This window comes from Perca flavescens, chromosome 1 (genome assembly GCF_004354835.1).
Source record: "Perca flavescens isolate YP-PL-M2 chromosome 1, PFLA_1.0, whole genome shotgun sequence".
Lineage (NCBI taxonomy): Eukaryota > Metazoa > Chordata > Actinopteri > Perciformes > Percidae > Perca > Perca flavescens.
Genome location: NC_041331.1, coordinates 17,784,313 through 17,797,173, shown reverse-complemented (window position 1 = coordinate 17,797,173; position 12,861 = coordinate 17,784,313). Strand labels below are relative to the sequence as shown.

The 12,861-nt window shown below is 42.7% G+C and overlaps 1 protein-coding gene across 3 annotated transcripts in view; it reads left to right on the top strand.

The window, feature by feature from the left end:
* LOC114554034 (protein TANC1) overlaps positions 1–12,861 on the top strand; it is a 36,879-nt gene that overhangs the window by 21,547 nt on the left and 2,471 nt on the right. For all 3 annotated transcript variants that reach the window (XM_028575604.1, XM_028575587.1, XM_028575595.1), the window contains exons 13-29: positions 441–607; positions 2,267–2,575; positions 3,742–3,942; positions 4,192–4,295; positions 4,433–4,541; positions 4,937–5,059; positions 5,159–5,395; positions 5,671–5,880; positions 6,080–6,161; positions 7,578–7,711; positions 7,791–7,914; positions 9,031–9,206; positions 9,804–9,936; positions 11,205–11,234; positions 11,319–11,410; positions 11,579–11,725; positions 12,718–12,818. In XM_028575604.1, the coding sequence (XP_028431405.1) occupies positions 441–607; positions 2,267–2,575; positions 3,742–3,942; positions 4,192–4,295; positions 4,433–4,541; positions 4,937–5,059; positions 5,159–5,395; positions 5,671–5,880; positions 6,080–6,161; positions 7,578–7,711; positions 7,791–7,914; positions 9,031–9,206; positions 9,804–9,936; positions 11,205–11,234; positions 11,319–11,410; positions 11,579–11,725; positions 12,718–12,818 (2,479 nt within the window). The remainder of the gene's footprint in view (positions 1–440; positions 608–2,266; positions 2,576–3,741; positions 3,943–4,191; positions 4,296–4,432; positions 4,542–4,936; positions 5,060–5,158; positions 5,396–5,670; positions 5,881–6,079; positions 6,162–7,577; positions 7,712–7,790; positions 7,915–9,030; positions 9,207–9,803; positions 9,937–11,204; positions 11,235–11,318; positions 11,411–11,578; positions 11,726–12,717; positions 12,819–12,861) is intronic.

Genomic DNA, 12,861 nt, shown 5'->3' with positions numbered 1-12,861 from the left:
TGATACAGTCGGTTAACTAGATTGATGTGTTATTATGGCCAGGCCCTCCACAGTCCGAGAAGAGGAGTGTTTTGTCTACTCCATCACTATTAAGCAGGTTAGAAAAAAAATGGAGAGCCCTTGTGCCTGAGTGTATGAATCCTCACAGCCTTGCAGGGATGCATTGACTGCTTAGATTATGTGAAACATGATGGATATGTCCTGTTTCAAGATAATACACAACAATGGCCTCTGGTCCCTTTCAGCCGAATATAATCAATATTAGCAGTTGGTCCTTTTCTCAACATATCCTGTGCTGGAAAACAAAGATGCACACATTTTTTTTTAGCCATAAAAGGATTTTGATGAAACTATCATACCATCTGTGCTCTTTGCCAGGCTAATTTAATATATCTGGTCTTTTAATGTGCTTCTTTTTTTCTATCTCTTGCTTTATTTAGAGCGCAGACTACCTGAAGAAGACTACATCATATTGGTCGACAGCCTTAATGAGGCCGAATTCCATAAACCAGACTATGGAGACACCATTGCCACTTTCATTACCAAAATAATCTCCAAATTTCCCATCTGGCTAAAGTTGGTGGTCACGGTCAGAACAGGCCTGTTGGTGAGTGAGATTATTAATATTACAGCATTACAGTGATCTCTGAACAACAGCACAACTGTGTCAAAGGGTCGCTTCACCCAAATGACATATTGCATATAATTACATAACATAATTTCTCACTCTAGAGGTATGGTCTATGGGGAACACATTTTGGGGGGTGCAAGGGAATTTTTTGTTGCAGTCCCCCTGTTGGCAAATTGGCAGTAAGCCAGACTGGGGCCACCATATCCATCGTTTAAATATATCCGTAAGTGTAAACCCCACCTCTTACCCAAAGTTAGCTGCGATAGCCTGCAGCCCCCGTGACCCTGCTAAGAATAAGAGGGTAATAGATCATAGGTGTGTATTTCCAGATAAATTGTCACGGTAAGATCTCACTGTGAACAGTTTTCAGTGGAACTGCTTTCTACCAAAAGAAATTGTGCATTATATAGCTGTTGAAAGGTCTGTGGATTATTAGGAGTAACAGCAATGCTGTTTGTGGAAAAATATGTTGTTTTTGAATTTGAATGCTCTTTAAATGCCACAAATTAAATTCCAGTCATCTCTCTTGTATCGGGATTTACAGTAGACTTGAAGTGTTTGGAGGCTCCTCTTCTTTTTTGCACACTGTTTTTGCCCATCCAGCACCTAGCAGAGCCTTAATGCCAGGTGAGCACTGGGCACTTTATGGGATGTAGGAAGAAATCTGAAAATAAGATTTAGTATTTTTACTTTTTGTTTCCCCTTGCCTCCTCACATTATCCAAATCATAGACATTCCCACACCATGTAGTTTGATGTTGTGCTTTTACTGCCATGGTATAGACTCTGTGGCTTTTTGCACAGTCGCTCTCTCTAGTCTGATGTATTTCCTCAATCCGGTTGGTAATCCCCACCAAACAGCAGGTGCATCTGTCCAATGCGAAAGCCAAGCCTCAAAATGCTGCATGGATTATGCCCTGAATAGATGGTAATACTACTGGGAGTCTGCCGGGAGTCTGGAGCTTGACAGCCAGCCAGCCGGTTACATAATTTGATTAGTGTTTGGGAAATACACCAAATACATTTGGGGTCATTTTCTTCATGATACATTTGAAGTCAGCAAGCATTAAATACAGAAATTTAAAGATGAAGAGTCCAGCTATTTCACCCCCCCAGTATCCTGATTGGATCATAATTCACTCTTTCCTTTTTTTACCAGCCATTTCACAGGAACTCTTGTATAACACCCTGGATATTTCACAAACGGTTGGGAAAGGGTTAAGTGGAGCACGGTCCACGACCACAAGTCAATTACTTGTCCTTGAACCAAAATGTCATTCTTCGTTAATGAGGAACTGAGATGCAATAACATGGATTTTTTCATAGCTGGTTTTGGCCGGTGTTGAGCAGTTGAGGATGTTAAGAGAGGAGATGAAATGTGACTCTGAGAGATGCCTGTGAGCAATGGTGGAGCTTCAGTCATTGTCACACTATTTACTGTACTGTATCCCATGGCTCTGTGTGAGTCAGAGGCAACAGCATCTGACGAATGGGTCCTGATTTTGGTGCTTTTAATTTGTCCTTAGCTAATGCGCCAAAGACATACTATTCTGTAAATACTGAGGTGTTTGTGCCTGTGTGTGGAATCTGTTTTTACCAACAAGCACCCATCATTTATTCATTTTCTTAACTGCAGGAAATCACTACACTGCTTCCCTTCTCTGGCATCTCTCTGGACATCCTGCCAGACAGCAGTGATCTGGGAGCTGACCTGAGTGACTACATCCATCACCGGGTCAGCAGCAGCACCCAGGTCGCCGCTAACGTCACCACACCCACAGGCTCGGCCCCTGATCAGCTGCTCCTCAGCAAGTTTAGCAGCCACCTGTCAACACGGAGCAACGGCTCCATCCTCTACCTTCAGCTGACCCTGGATCTGTTTCACAAGGGGCACCTGGCTCTGAAAGGTGGAAACTACTTGGTGGTGCCTGTGTCCCTGTCAGAGGTCAGACATGTAAAACGTTGATTCCCAACAAGCAAGAGGTATTTGTTCCCAAGGGGTGCAGTTGCCAGAGATACGTAGAAAGATTGTTGATGAGCTCAGTGAATTTGAAAAGACAGAAATTATACTTTGATTAGAGAAAAAAAAACTACATTTCATTAAGTTATCAGTTCACTTATTATGTAAACTACAGTGTTTAATCCTCAACAGCAAAAAAAAAAGACACATTTTACTCGTGACTGTATTTTCTGGACCCACCCTCCTCCTCCTCCTCCTCCTCCTCCTCCTCCTCCTCCTCCTCCTCCTCCTCCTCCTCCTCCTCCTCCTCCTCCTCATCTGGTCAAGTTCACAGTCACACTTAACACTTGTCAGTCATTCCGGTGAGCTGTCTGCCGTGAATGGCATCTCGCCTGAAGCTGAAGCAATTAATGTCCATAAAATCCGCACACAAGGTACACAGGCGACAGCCATCGTTCAGACATGTTTTTCATAAAAACGAGAAAAATGTGTACTCGCGTGCTAGTCAGATCAATAAAAGATAAAAATGACAGGATCAAAGACTTTATACAAAGTGCCAAAAATAGTCCACAGTGACTAAAGTAAATGACAGACGCATTTTAATATTGCATAATCATCAGTGCAAATTAGGACAACAGATGACAAAGTTTGTTATTATACACACAACGGCCTAGAAATGTGATGATTTAATGATTTGATTATAGGTGTGGAAAAGCATGCATAAAAGTGTGCTAAAGATGTGTAAGCCAGTAACAAGCAAGGCAGTAACAGTTAAATACGAGAGTTTGTGTAGAAGTATAATGTGGATCATTTAGTAGACTTAACTATTAGAACTAGTTTCAAAGATGAACCCAAAACTATTCCATACCAGACGTATGCTGAAAGGATTTGTGTATTGCACATTTAGCTTTGCTCTTGTACTGTTTTTTTTTTTTTTTATTTATTTTAAATTGTTTTTATTTTCATAATTTACGTGTTTCCCTTCAGGATGTTGCACATGAGCTTTGTTGTTAATACTCAAAGGATCCAAGTTCCACAATAGCTTCTATTATTTCCCTTTTGCAGTGTATGGTTTCATTAGTCCAAATAATGCAAGATATGTCTGCCCGGCGCCCACACACAACATCATTAACCTTATGAATATCTGTTAGGTGTACCTGCTGATGTGTCACGTGAGCTTTCCGGATAAAGAGGTCTTTGAACGGGTACTTCCGGTGCTAAATGTGGCGCTGGCGTCTCTGCACCCACTGACTGATGAACAAATGTTCAGGGCGCTGAATGCAGGCAGTGTGAGGGGGGAGCTGGAGTGGAAAGACTTCCAGCTGAGATTAGACAGCCTGGCTGGATTTATGGTAAGACTCTTGATATCACTGCATGGACGGGTACATATGATTCAAGCTTTTGTTTTGAAGATTCAGATGTTGTGTTTGTACATGCTATTCATTTACATCCAGGCATTTAGATGTAGTTTAGGAGAATTTACAGTATCAGGGACAACCTATCTTGTGTGTGGGTGTGTGTGGGGGGGGGGGGGTGGTGATCATGTCAATTGATTGTACCTTTTAGATTTAAGACATTTTCTGTATCATTTGTGTTTGTAGGTGAGACGTAGGGATGGCACCCGGATGCTGTGTCATCCCTCCTTCAGAGAGTGGCTGGTTTGGAGAGCAGATGGAGAGAGCAGTGACTTTCTCTGTGAACCTAGGTGAGATTAAAAGTCAAAGGTCATGCAGCAGGAAATTATTAAGATGCATACTATAAATCAGTTGTGTATACACCAAGAAAAAGGAGAGTAGAACTTAGGCCATTTCTGATTAATAAGTACAATACACATATTTGCAGGAGTGGCCACGCTCTCCTGGCCTTCATGTTCTCCAGACAGGAAGGCAAACTGAACCGGCAGCAGACAATGGAGCTGGGACACCACATCCTCAAGGCTCACATATTCAAGGTAACCTGGATTACTATGTACAATAGTATGTACTTTGACTATGTATATAACTGGTTTATGACTAGAACTGATTGTACCGCATCTCTTCTGAATTACCTCGTAACCCAAAGGATTCATGTAAACAAGTGTATTATTGCAAAGAAACAAAGACGCACACAAACAAGAGTGAACCCCTGTGCTTACCGTCACCCACACACAGCACCACTCATATCCACAACACGCTTATGGTACAGTGATTATTGTACTGTCTGCACGCAAGGCTTGCACTCTGTACATACCGCTTTACTCCTGGGACACAATTCAAATTCTGCGTCACAGATCTCATCCGAGCAAACTTAAGCTCTCTCTTTCTTTGTTGCTCTCTATCTTTCTGTGTCTCTATCACACGCTCACAGGGTCTGAGTAAGAAGACAGGTGTGTCCTCCAGCGTTCTTCAGGCAATGTGGGTGAACTGCAGTACAGACAGTCTGTCCGCTGCGCTGGCCTCCCTGAGGAACCTATATACACCTAACATCAAGGTGACATACATCTGCTCTACATTAAAAAAAGTACTCATACACCCAAATGCATCTTACATACAGAGATACTGTACACTATTCATGTTTTTCATCCTGCAGGTAAGTCGTCTGTTAATGCTAGGTGGCGCTAGCGTGACCTGGTGTACAGAGGTGGTTGGACATGCCCCGATTCTGGCCGTCCACGCCCACCTGGGGCATGTGGAGATGGTTGCTCTGCTGCTGGAAATGGGCGCGCCAGTAGATGGGCCTACTGACAGTGGCATGACGCCCCTCTGTTTGGCCGTCGCTGCAGGACACGTCGACATCGTCAGCCTGCTCTGCAAAAAAGGGGCCAAGGTCAGTGTCACTTCTGTGCAAAGAGGAAGAGAGACAAATATGGGTTTGGAGTGTGTGACCAACATAATTGCCACGGATAAATGTGATTTCAATCTGTGACGGAACACTTTGTCTCTCAGTACCTTTCCACCAGTGGTATCCTGAACAATCCTGGTTTTACATTCACCACAGTCTCAGGATCTATTCTGGGAGACAGATGACATAAACAGGCCTGATCTAGGCCAGCCTATTACAGGAAACCTGTTGTAAGTCATCTGTGTACCCCTTTACGCCAGGTGGGCCTTGCTGATAAGACTAGCCAGTGTGCGCTGGTCCATGCTGGGCTGAAGGGCCATGCAGAAATCATCAACATCTTGCTGGGCCAGGATTGGGGAGCAGATATCCCCACTGACCCACAGCAGCACCACAGCAACGAAACTGTGACTGGGAAAACACAGGCAGCACAGCAGGCGATTACAGCCGCAGCTAGTGTGGGACACACACAGGTACGTATCAGATCAGTCCCCGAGACAAAACACTCTTCTGAAATTCCTTTTTTTAAGTAGAGCGTGGTGCCTGTCCTTGCTTGATGTAGAGGATATATTAGATACAGTTGGCTGTGGTCAAGGTCTGTAAGTGCTTTGGTTTTCTTTCTGCACAGCAAGCCAGCAATACAGAGAACTGTAAAATTATGTTTTCCTGCAGGTGGTGAAGAGCTTGCTGGACTTGAAAGATGAACAGCTGGCAGTGCAGATGGACGCTCACGACTCTCTCTGGGGAGAAACGGGTGCATTTCTCCTATCAGTCAGATACATTTAGCTTTCTCACCTCTTTCTGTCCATCAGTGTGGATCTACTGTAGAGTCATGCTCAGTGGCTTAAAGGTTGCATTTTTAGGCACATTCTAGCGTTCTGTGCAATGAATAAATATTAAACAGCTAACTTCCCTGTATATGGATGCACAGGGAGCTCCTTAAATAGAGCTGCACGAGTACTAGATACCCACTTACTGGTTTCAGTATTATGATTTTAGGATGTTCTGGTTGATATGAAAAATCGATTTGATTGTAAATTTTTTTTTTTTTTTTTTTTGGCAGAAATGGAGCATCACATTTATCAGACAGAACATCTCGTCCAGCCACATTTGTAGCATCTAAAAAGCAGCTTTTATTCAATTGTAATACTTTTACCTCTGATGTGATATTGCAGCCTGCAGAATTCTGTTAGGGTCATTTCCTGAATGTATGTCTGATGAAGCCTGTATCTCTGCCTACAGCACCATTAGAGTATAATTCTATTACACAGTCCCCTCCAGTGCTGAGATAGAAAAAGTCAGAGCATGAAATAGCCTCTGAAACATTCACCTTTGCATGTACACTACTAGGGAGTTCTTGTATGTTTTTATTTAGTGTTAGAATCAGTGGATTACAGTCCATTTGCACAGATAAAAATGACCAGTCAAGGATACAAGTCTGATTACTTAACCAGGGATTTGTACTTATTTGGGAATTACAATTACCCAAGACAATTGTGCCTAGAGTGTATCATATCCTTTGAATATTCTCTTAAATAAGAAAATCATTTTCGCTGGTTCAGTTTGCATATTTAAAGCAGCAGCTTCACTAACCCGGTTACTATTTTGTGCAGCTGCACAAAGTCACCTTTAACAAAGACCAACAAAGACATTTTTGTATTTTCTTTGTCTTATATACGACAATAACTTATCTTTAAAGGCAGTAACATACGATAGATTTGTTCACTGAAGCATGAGGTCACATGAAACATGATGTCATTTATCAAGGGTACTTGGAGGTTAGAGAATGGCATTAATAGATTGCCTCTACCCCCAGCTCCTCGCGTGCTAAAAAAAATGCCCATCGTTTGTCAAAGTAACACTGGCTGGTTAAGGAGGGTGCATGTTATTTAGCGTGTAGAGCTATGGTTGGAAACTTTGTTTCTTTTGTTGATGCTCTTGTTGAAGAGGAGGAACAAGATGCAGAAATGAATGAATGATTGACTTGTCAGATGTCTAGATGTGTATTAAAACAGAAAATATAACACCTGTGCTGGAATCAAATAGATTATAGAAATAACCAACCATGTTTTTCTCTCTTTCACTCCTGCTTCTATCTCTCTCCTAAATGTATCAATTACATATTCATCTCCGCCTCGTCGTCTCATCTCTATGCCAACCCCTCTGTCAGTGCTGAGCGCGGCAGCAGGAAGAGGGAGGATGGAGGTGTGCGCGTTCCTCCTGGAGCGGGGGGCAGGGCTGGAGATACCCAACCGCAGGGGGATGGTCCCGCTGCTTAGTGCCACCAAACATGGACACACACAGGTCTGGTCACTGGCAGAGCATTTCCTTCATTTAACCAGTTCTGTCCTTTTTCTCATAATACTTGTCCTTCCTTCTCCAGATTGTAGAGTTGCTGCTAAAGCAAGGTGCCGATATTAATGCCACCGAAAAGCAGGGTCGCACTGCACTGATGCTGGCTGCCTCTGAGGGCCACGTGAGCACTGTTGAACTCCTGCTGTCAAAGGGTGAGAGTCCTCACACCTTCCAAGATAATATCTTAAAGTGCTCATATTATGCTCATTTTCATGTTCATAATTGTATTTAGAGGTTGTACCAGAATAGGTTTACATGGTTTAATTTAAAAAAAAAAACACCATATTTTTGTTGTACTGCACATTGCTGCAGCTCCTCTTTTCACCCTGTGTGTTGAGCTCTCCGTTTTAGCTACAAAGTGAGGCATCACACTACATTCCATCTTTGTTGGGAGTCAAGGCCTTTTTATAGTTGTGCGTAGAATCGACAGCGCAGGGTCCGGCGTAGACGCAGACCACTCTGCGTCTACGCCGTAGCCTATGCCATAGCCTATGCCGTAGCCTATGCCGTAGCCTATGCCGTAGCCTGACGTGCACCTCTCAAAAAAATTTAACTACACGTCGCGGCGACGCACGTCGCTCGGCCGTGGCACGTCGCTCGGCCGTGGCTTGGTAGCGTTGCATTTCCCCCGACTCATTTTCCTGGTTCTCCTTCTCCAAAAACAACATGAAATTAAGGAGAGGGTTAACTTTGTTTCTCTCACTATGACTCTAGAGTCGGTACTCGCTCTGGAGGAAATCACTGTCACTCTCTCATTTCTCCCTCTACCACACACTCCCCCCACGCACATACACACATGCCGGCTCAACGCACACACCAGCACACAAGTATAAACATCAGGCCACTTACGTAGGCTACGGCGAAAGCTCTGCGTGGAGCCTCCGCAGAACTGTAGAACAAGCTTCACACATGTGCATTACCTAGGTAAGGACTACTAGCCAGTCAGAAGCAGAGTATGAGGGCGTGCCACGATAGCAGCTAGGCGAGCATTATAAAGTGTGTTACAAAGTGACGCACGTTTGTCACGGAAGTAAAGGCTGGACTACAACAGAGCTGTTTGGAGCAGTTTGGGAACAGTGTTTTCTGTTGGAGATGGTAAGGCCCTTTGGGGTGGACTTTGGGCTTTTTCACTTTGTAAACCTATAACATGCACAAAAAAGATATAACACGATAGAGGAAAGGGAAAAAGTCAAAAAGCATAACATGAGCACTTTAATATGTTTTGGACATGAACTGCAGAACAACATTTGCTTTGTTTGTGGTCCCAGGTGCCTCTCTCTCCTCTGCCGATCAGGATGGGCTGACTGCACTTAGCTGGGCCTGTCTGAAGGGCCAGAAAGATGCAGTGCAGCTTCTGGCAGAGGCAGGCGCAGACCTGAACCAACCAGATAGACAGGGACGGACTCCTCTTGACCTCGCTGCCCTTAACGGGGATGCAGATACAGTGGGTTTCATGCTGTTGTTTAGATGGTATCATGTTGATAATGGACTTTTTTTAAGAGGTCTGTCTTTATTTGAAACACTTTTATTTGCAATATTCCTCACCTAAAAACTGAGTTTTCTTTTCTCCCTGTGTTTGGGATGCAGTTTATAGATCTTGGTGGAGAAGTGTATACTTCTACAAAAAGTTGCATACAAATGCAAATATAAAATACAAAATCATCCACACTAGCATCAACATAGCTATTTTAGACAAATGAACTAAATCATAATTACTAAAATCACGATGATAATCATTTCCCCTGCAACACAGGACGTACATTTGCAATCACAGTTCATGTGGAGTAAAAAAAAAGCATTTTGATTCTCATTCATGTAATCTATTAATCAGCAGGAGAATAATCAAAACTATCTGAGGATCAAAAACTTTCCAAAAACATCAGGATATAAAAAGGGGCAGACAGCTCTGTTGCTAATGTCAGCTAATGTAATAAGGCATACTGTGTGTAATCAACCAAATTATGGAAATATCTAACAATCCTTTTCATTCATCTTGAATTGAAATATAAAAATAAAAGGTTGTTATTCTATGCACATCCAGGTGCATTGCCTGGTGGAACATGGAGCGGTGCTGGAGAGAGCCGACAACAACAGTACCAGAGGTTCAGATCGGACGACTGGCTGCCAGAATCCGACTCTGGTGGCTTCGGTGCTTAAGAAAGGATCCAAGATGGGTATAACCACCATGCTTACCATAACCGCCCTGTAGTAAATCCCACTTCTAGGAATTTTATGTTAGGGCTGCAACGAACGATTATTTTCATTGTTGATTATTCTGTCGATTTTTTTTTTAATATATTAATCGATTGAATGTTTGGTCTATAAAATGTCAGAAATGGTGAAAAATGTGGATCAGTGTTTCCCAAAAAGCCCAAGATGACGTCCTCAAATGTCTTGTTTTGTCCACAACTCAAAGATATTCAGTTTACTGTCATAGAAGAGTGAAGAAACTAGATTTAGGAAGCTTAAACCTACATTGTGTAATTTTTTTAGTTGATTCTTAGCAAAAAAAACTTTGTTCTTTCACAAATATTTACTGATTCATGTGTAATTACTTCCACCAACTAATCAAACTATTCTCGTAAGCGTACAATCTGACATGTAGAATCATTCAGAATACATATGAGCGACTCGCTCGAATGACGGCAGCCATGTTGCGCCTCCATCTTTAAAATACATTAGCCAAAGAGGGACATTTCGCCCTCTTACACCTATTGGCACCGTGACGAATGCCAGAGGGAGATTACTCACCAGGGAAGCGAAAAAGAGAATTAAAATGACAACGTGACAGGCAAAGCAACAAGTTAATATTGGAGTGGCTAGAACAGCTGCGTGTAAACGATGGAGATAATTTCGGGTTCAGCCACCGTAGGAGTTAGAACGCGCTCGGAATGGGAAGGGCTAGAAAGTAATATTCAGTTGGTTGTCATATACAATTTCACCGCTAGATGGGAGACATTCTTACACAATGTAGCTTTAAGAATTTAGATTTTTTTTTTTTTCTTAAAATAATTTTGAAAATAGTTGGCAATTAATTTAATAGTAATAGTAACTAATTTGATTAATCTTTGCAGCTCTATTTTATAGTCAAAACTAAATGTAATATTATACGACACAGTTAAACAGCTCGTATAACTGCAGTTCAGCCTCTAAAATGAGCATAAAGTTGAATCAAGACTTCTCTGGCTAAACTCGCTACTCAAGAGTGTATTCATATTTGTATCTTACTTACTACTTGTATCAACCAATCAATAAGGACTTACTTAGATAGATTTGTAAGATGTGCAATATTTTAGCACGTGCATGCTCTGCATTTATATCACTTCATATTTCCATGCAGTATAGGGTTACTCTCTATTCTACAGCAGCTGCAGTTTTACATCCACTTCTCCAACTCTCTTTTCACCTCTCTCTTTCTCTGTCCTGGGTTGCTCTCCGAAAGGCTACAAAACGGCTCCACACGATCGATCAGGTACATGATTTATGCAAGACACAAAGTAAAAGAGACATGGCGAGACAGATAATAGAAAGATAAATATATGTACCACTCCAACAGGTCATGCTACGTGGGCTATGGCTTCCTCCAAACCAGACATTCTCCTCATCCTGCTGCAGAAGCTGATGGAGGAAGGGAACCTGCTTTACAAGGTATGTTATGGTGAATGTTATAGGAGGTGTGTTGTGAGGGGTGTGGCAAACCTTATTTTTTTTTATTAAACTGAGAAAAAAGTGTTTTTGTGGATTAGCTGTCAGAAATTGTCTTCCCTTATCCTTTCTGTCTGTTTCTTTCTCCCCCTCTCCCTCTGTGTTTCTCAGAAGGGACGTATGAAGGAGGCAGGCCAGCGTTATCAGTATGCCCTGAGGAAGCTACCTCGCGAGGGGCAAGGAGAGGAGCTGAAAGGGCTCAAAGACCTGCGGGTCTCCCTCTTTCTAAACCTATCCCGCTGCCGCAGGAAAACCAATGTAAGGCCCACAGCTGTAACAAACCGCTCATGCACTATTTAACACAGGCAGGTTTATTAGACGCTGAGGGGATGGCAGGAGGCTGGCAAGGCAAGGTAGATGCTTCCTTAAGATATATAATTTATCTGTATCAACATAAAAAGATCATGTCAGCACCGGTCCTGCTCACTGTAAAAAATATCTCTGCTTTTCAGATCTAATTTCAAGTCCCCCTGGTAAACAGAATGTATGTGTAAGACCTGGAAGCAGGTGCTGACATAATGAATAACTGTGTGCTGTTAGTGTAGAGATGGATGTGTGTGGCCCGCAGCCAGGTTTGGAACCCACCCTGGTGATGACAGACGTCCTAACAGACTGTGTAAAAATGCCATCCTTAGGGTCACTGTGGCCGATGAATAATGGAGCAGATAATGTGATGTGATGAGGTCACTCTCTGGCAGGCCGAGCGCACTCTCTTTCTCTGTGTCTCAACAGGAGGTTATTTACAGTGGCCGCGCGAGTGGGCTGGCCAAATACACGTATAATATCAGAATGCATGCAGTAAGGGCCAGCAGAGAGACTACACGATACCATCATTAAACATTGAACAGCACATCATCACAATCTCACATTCAAGGCTGCCATTTTGACCTCACTCTCAAGGGCAGAATCACAATGCGTTTGTGTCCTTAAATATTCACCTGAGAGTGATGATGAGAGCAGCTCCCTGTCTGTTTCTCTCCCTCCGTTCCTGGTCAATAAAAATGACTGCAGCGTGACTTCTGTTTCATTAAACGGGCTTTGATTTTCAGATCCGTGTAATGAACGGGCAAACACAAACACTATTTTTATTGGAATGGCCTCTGCATATTTCTGCAAAACAAACACTTTCCAGTCTAGCCACTTATACACACAGCTGATCATACGGTGGGTTTGTTTGTTATCTGTGCTGTGTCTAATATTTAAAATTGTAATTCAAATACTAAATGCACTTGTCTTATCTGAAAACACAGGATTTTGGCATAGCTGAAGAGTTTGCAACAAAAGCCCTGGAACTCAAACCCAGGTCTTATGAAGCGTATTATGCCAGAGCGCGAGCCAAGAGGAGTAGCAGGTACAGCCACATTAGCCAAGTATATTATTTCAAAGCAGTATCA